General features: G+C 51.5%; 2 protein-coding genes across 2 annotated transcripts in view; one reads left to right on the forward strand and one right to left on the reverse strand.

Moving 5' to 3' along the window:
* The window catches only part of gas2l3 (growth arrest-specific 2 like 3), a 15248-nt gene extending 14130 nt beyond the window's left edge, over positions 1-1118 (forward strand). Inside the window, exons 11-12 of the mRNA XM_025057701.1 lie at positions 1-509; positions 572-1118. The exon at positions 1-509 is cut by the window's left edge and continues 1 nt beyond it. Of these exons, the coding sequence (XP_024913469.1) occupies positions 1-509; positions 572-752 (690 nt within the window). The 3' untranslated portion in view covers positions 753-1118. The remainder of the gene's footprint in view (positions 510-571) is intronic.
* Positions 1119-1845: 727 nt separating this feature from the next.
* Positions 1846-6282, reverse strand: part of tm7sf3 (transmembrane 7 superfamily member 3) — an 8832-nt gene continuing 4395 nt past the window's right edge. The window contains exons 4-12 of the mRNA XM_008316070.3: positions 5927-6047; positions 5681-5852; positions 5433-5610; positions 4667-4753; positions 4456-4536; positions 4230-4382; positions 3336-3436; positions 2992-3154; positions 1846-2909 (exon numbers count right to left, since the gene is read on the reverse strand). Of these exons, the coding sequence (XP_008314292.1) occupies positions 2656-2909; positions 2992-3154; positions 3336-3436; positions 4230-4382; positions 4456-4536; positions 4667-4753; positions 5433-5610; positions 5681-5852; positions 5927-6047 (1310 nt within the window). The 3' untranslated portion in view covers positions 1846-2655. The remainder of the gene's footprint in view (positions 2910-2991; positions 3155-3335; positions 3437-4229; positions 4383-4455; positions 4537-4666; positions 4754-5432; positions 5611-5680; positions 5853-5926; positions 6048-6282) is intronic.

Consider the following 6282-nt stretch of genomic DNA (forward strand, 5'->3'; position numbering starts at 1 on the left):
CCCCCCGCTGCCCCCCCCCCCCTCCCCGCCGCGCGCCCACCCTTACCCGGTGCTGTATGCACCGCTCTGGGCACCACCCAACAGTCCCGCCTCGCACAGAGACGTCCAGCGTCCCCGGCCTCGCGTCTTCATCTAGAGACGGCGAGACGAGTGCGGACAGCCACCAGAGCGGCGGCGGTGACGTCATCCAGACCAGCGACCCCACAATCTGTCCCCTCCACCCCCCCCTCAAGGACTGCCTCTCCAGCACCACCTAAACCTGCCTTGTCCCAGCCTAGGAACAACGAGGCTAAAGCCAAGGGGCTGGCCCTGACTAAGGCCATCGTCTCTCCACGATGTCCCACCGCTGTCCCCGGGCGGGTCCCCGGGGGCAACGCTGCCCCCTATGCCTCCAACAAAGGCAGTCAGAAAACAACAGCCTCGGCACAGACAGCAGGGAGAAAACCAACCAGCAGCACCGCGTCCACATCGACACCTGGGACACCTGGACCATCGACACCTGGACCATCGACACCTGGGACACCTGGACCATCGACACCTGGGACCGACACCTGGGACCATCGACACCTGGGACACCTGGACCATCGACACCTGGACCAGCGGCAGGACGAGTCCTGGTTCCACAGAAATCCACGGCCAACGTGGTGGCGGTGAAACCTGAGTGGAGCGTCAGCAAGAAGACGCTGCCGTGCAAGAGCAGGAGCGAGGACACCTACTTTCAGATGAACACCAGGAGGAGGATGAAGACATGAGGGGACACGGTGCGTCCTCCCCCAGAACCAGCACTAAACTGACAAACACACGTTACTACTAACACTACTGCAGTACACAGAAGTACTCATGTCCAAACGGTCTTTCTGACAGGACGTCTCCTGGACAAACGCTGCTGGAGTTTGGTACAAACATTCAAATGTCACAGAGGACACTGAGGACACTGAGGACACGTGTCTCCACCTCTGCTCCTCCCACTTTACTGGAAGCTCAGTGTCATTTTCTATAGAGATTTTCAGACGGGTCACTAGGGGGCGCTGTGTCAGGAGACTTTCATCCTGCCGTGTGCCTTCATCAGTGTATAGATGTATGTATATCTACACATACAGTATATACACACATATATATACATATATATATGTCAGAATGTATTTGAGGCCTGGTGGTGTTAGGGTAGTACTGCACATACTAGTTCACGTACTCAAAACTTTGGTTTCTGTTCAAACTACTGATCAAATGTTTTAACAGGTTTTAACTCGGTTCTAGTTTTTGTGTCGTTTTTTCTCTGATGATTTTCTACCTGGTGTTGAATGTTTGAAGTACATTTACGGTGTATTTGTTGTTGTTGTTGTTGTTGTTGTTGTTGTTGTTGTTAGCACTTTACTGTTTGTTTGTTTGTTTTTTATTGTCGACACTTGTTGTTCTATTGTCTCTGTTTCTTCTTGGTTCAAATGAATAAATGGACGGCTTTTAAAAAAACCCTCTGCTCTCACTGCTGTGGTTGATGGTTCCTCTGGTCACTGCAGTGACGTCATCAGAACAGAAAGTACGGTAGTTGAATAAAAACAGTTAAAGCGTCAAAATGTTCTCACGAAATATTTTTCTACTAGCGTTATTGACATGAAATGTCCACCAGGGGTCAGTATCAACACAACATCAGTAACGTTTTCAGTTCATTTTCCTCATGTCACGTGGCATCTTAAAAGGGGGGGTGAAAGGTCACCGCAGCAGAAATCTATGGTAATTAGGAAATCTGACAATTAATTATAGCTGGTTTGGTTGTTCACCAGCAGGGAGCGCTGTTGGGAGACAGGATTCTGATGAAGATTTGTAAAGAACTTCAGAAAGACCTGGAACTTTCTGTCCACATTTATTAATGATGTCACGTGTTGACAGTGAATGCATTCGTGTGTTAGAAGATAAAAACTACCAGAAGAGAGAGGAGCGGGTGAGAGAGGAGCGGGTGAGAGAGGAGCGGGTGAGAGAGGAGCGGGTGAGAGAGGAGTGGGTGAGAGAGGAGCAGGTGAGAGAGGAGCGGGTGAGAGAGGAGCGGGTGAGAGAGGAGCAAAGTCTCAGTTTCTGCTGCAGAACTTTTTTTTTTCTAAAACATTTTAAAATCCCATTTGTGGAAAATACAAATCAGTTTTTGTGGCACCGACATCAGAAGTGGTTTAAAAAAGAAGAATCTGTTCCAACTGTTCTACAGCCTGGTCACCTACGACCCCACCCCCCAGCCCACCCCCCCCACTCATCATAACATGTAGTGCATATCAAGGGTCAGGGGTCAACCCGTCCATCTTCTCCACAGGACCTTGGATCGGTACCGTCCATGTGAGTACCTCTACTGTTAACGCCTGGTTCTGTGCCTTAAAAACCTGAGGGTAAAAATCATCATCTCTTCCGGCGCCCTCTACTGATTAGTAGACGTGACTTCAGTGCAAACTCAGCAGAAGCGACGGACGACGACGGTTTAGCAGCGACGTGAGTCGATAAAAACGCAGGTGAAGAAGTTTTTCATCTTTTTCTTCAAGATAAAAATGTTCTTCCACCAAAGTGAAGTCTGTCAGAATAAAAGTCTACCTGAGGAGCTGCCGCCTCCGCCACGGCACTGAGGTCAGAGGTCAAACCACCACCTTCATCCCCAGGTCAGAGGTCGACGGGTGGTCACAGCAGCAGCGGCGTGTGCTCTCCCGCCGGCTCCATGCGTTTGGTCAGCTGCCGCGCTCGGGCCAGCAGGCGGTTCGGCAGCGGAGGGAAGTGGTGGCTGGGGTCCAGGACGTTGGTCTTCCGACGCTCGCGCTCCTGCAGCCACATCAGGTACGGACTGGGAGGGAAGAACGGCCGCGAGCGCTCCCTGTAGAGCTGCAGGACGACGCCGGACACGCCCAGCGCCGCCCACACCGTCATCAGGACAAAGTCTGCAGACAACGGAAGAGACAGACAGGCTGCGTTAGTGACCTTTGACCTGACACGAGCCCGGGGTCAAAGTTCAGACCTCACCGATGGTCTGGAAGGGAACGTCCGTGAAGACGGAGCTGTAGTTGTTGTTGAGGAGGCGTTTGAGGACGTTCAGAGTGATGAAGGACAGGCTGGTGTACATGTAGGCGTTGACGGCCAGGATCACGGCGTAACCGCCCACCACGCCACACGTGCTAATGTTGCCCTGCAACAGAACTACAGGGTATCACATGTCCTCCATGAGGGACAGGTCAGAGGTCAGAGTGGAACTCACTACCGTCCTCCAGTGGTCACAGCCGTTCAGCTGAACGTCAACGTCAATTCAAATGATTCTTATGAAATCTGAATGTCCTACGTCACCATGGTGACAGGACTTGAACCCTCACCTCTCTGGGCCAACGCACAAGGACCAGCGGCACAGTCAGCATGATGCAGCAGAACGTCACCCAGTAAACCGCGTCAGACTGTCGGAACACGTCCATGTCACCTGTGAACAGACGATGGCACGCTGTAAACAACAGTCATCCAGACCACAGCCCGCTGTAAACAACCGTCATCCAGACGACGGCACGCTGTAAACAAAAGTCATCCAGACGACGGCACGCTGTAAACACAGTCATCCAGACGACGGCACGCCGTAAACAACAGTCATCCAGACGATGGCGTACTGTAAACAAAAGTCATCCAGACGACGGCACGCTGTAAACACAGTCATCCAGACGACGGCACGCCGTAAACAACAGTCATCCAGACGATGGCGTACTGTAAACAAAAGTCATCCAGACGACGGCACGCTGTAAACACAGTCATCCAGACGACGGCACGCTGTAAACACAGTCATCCAGACGACGGCACGCTGTAAACAACAGTCATCCAGACGACAGCACACTGTAAACAACAGTCATCCAGACGACGGCCCGCTGTAAACACCAGTCATCCAGACGACGGCACGCCGTAAACAACAGTCATCCAGACGACAGCACACTGTAAACAACAGTCATCCAGACAACAGCACGCTGTAAACAACAGGCATCCAGACGACAGCACGCTGTAAACAACAGCCATCCAGACGACGGCACGCTGTAAACAACAGTCATCCAGACGATGGCGTACTGTAAACAACAGTCATCCAGACGATGGCGTACTGTAAACAACAGTCATCCAGACGACAGCACGCTGTAAACAACAGTCATCCAGACCACAGCACGCTGTAAACAACAGTCATCCAGACCACAGCGCGCTGTAAAGAACAGTCTTGATTGTCCTTCGACTGTTCGTACCCAGAGGAGTGAAGAGGACGATGGAGGCCACGACGAAGCCCAGCATCAAACCCACCACCACGACACAGGCCATGACGGAGCCGAACCTCCACCAGCTCATCACCAGGACGACACCGCCCAGGACGCCGACCACCGCGGCCAGGGCCAGACGAACTGTGGAGAGAAGAGTCAGGAGGTCAGAGGTCAGAGGTCAGAAGGCCACACGAAGAGCAGAGGAGACGCCTACTGTTGTAGTCCAGGTCTGTGGTCCGCGTGATCAACACGAACAAGAAGAACGCTGCGAAGCTGAAGCCCATGCAGAACAGTTCTGTGGGACAGAGTGAGTGGGCGGAGCCTGAGTACCAGTGTGTCTGGAACCAATACATCTGCTATAGTACTGCAACAGTACTGCAACAGTACTGCAATAGTACTGCAACAGTGGAAAAAACACTCCTCACCACATTTGAAAAACCGATGTCCAAAGAAGCAGATGAAGAGTCCGACCAAACCGATGAGGGTGAAGAACAATTTAGTTGATACTTTTCCTGGAAAAAACAAAACAGAAATGAACCGTTTTTAGAACCGTTTGTGAAAAGGTTCCTCGAAAGAAGTTGACCTTAAACCTCAACACCACGTACCACCGTCTCCCAGTACCCCCAGTTTGACCAACATCAGACCAGTACTGTTTATGATTATTAGACCCCGTAAAATGAAGTAGTACTACAAGTACTATTTCAAATCAATTATGGAACTACACACACACACACACACACACACACACAAATCCTATGAAAATACACAACTGTTGTTTTTCTTTTAGTACCACTAGAGGGCGCTGTAGAGCGCATATAATTAGTAAACCAGTGTAAGAGTTCATCTCTTACGTCACAACATCATTACTGTGAGAGGATGACCTCTGACCTGCCCCTTCCCAGAATTCCTTGCCCATCAGAAGTATGTTTGAACCCGCAGTAAACAGTGACCAATTAGACGGTCAGTGACCAATTAGACGGTCAGTCAGTTCAAGTACTGACAGTAAACAAGTTAAACGGAACCGATGAGCTGAACAATCGGTTCCACTGCAGCTCAGCTGCTTTTTTATTTATAGTTCAGTGACTTTGTGTCCACAAAGGATGATCAGTGACAACAGCAGAGTTCCTCAACCGCCGGGGCGTGGGCCCTTTGGTACCGGAGTCATGTGACCACAGCGAGACGGGGACTGACCTAAGGTGTGGCAGCCGTCCATGGTGGAGGCAAAGCTGCAGGCGTAGGTGTGTGAGGGCACGTAGGAGGAGGAGGTGTTCCACAGGGGGTCTCTGACGACGACGGAGTAAATGACGCCCTGGCCGGGGATGGAGTTGAACACCGCCATGGTGACGTCAGAGGACAACAACGTCATGACCTGTAGGTGACGGTGTGAGCACACGTCAGCAGACTGAACATCAGATGACAACAATGTTCCGCTCTCTTACTCGTCTGCCTCGGGCCTCCATGCCGCGGGCGTCAGCCACGGCCTGGAGGCTGCGGAACAGGCTGCTCTCTGATAGGTCGTTCTCTGGCAGGAAGTACTGGTAGATGTCGTAGCGGAGCCGCCAGTGAGTGCTGAACTCTGCAGACTCGTCACAGAGGGGAGGAGCTTGACCTCTGACAGACAGGATGGACAAAGACGGTCATGACTGTTCCCTGTTCAACAGTCAGCAACAGTCACACAGACTCACCTCCCAGTTCCTATGTTTGCTGGGGCGAAGTGAACGGTGGTCTCGTAGAGGTTGTAGTGGATATAAACGTTGGGGTCGATGTCCAGGTTGAACTCCATGTTACAGCCTCCAGGGACGGGGTCTGCAGGAGGACAGTCAACAACAGTCAACAACAGTCAACAACAGTCAACATCAGTCATCACCAGTCAACACCAGTCAACACCAGTCAACAACAGTCAACACCAGTCAACAACAGTTAACAACAGTCAACACCAGTCAACACCAGTCAACAACAGTCAACACCAGTCAACAACAGTTAACAACAGTCAACACCAGTCAACACCAGTCAACAACAGTCAACACCAGTCAACAACAGT

Source organism: Cynoglossus semilaevis, chromosome 8, assembly GCF_000523025.1.
Source record: "Cynoglossus semilaevis isolate Cse_v1.0 chromosome 8, Cse_v1.0, whole genome shotgun sequence".
NCBI lineage: Eukaryota > Metazoa > Chordata > Actinopteri > Pleuronectiformes > Cynoglossidae > Cynoglossus > Cynoglossus semilaevis.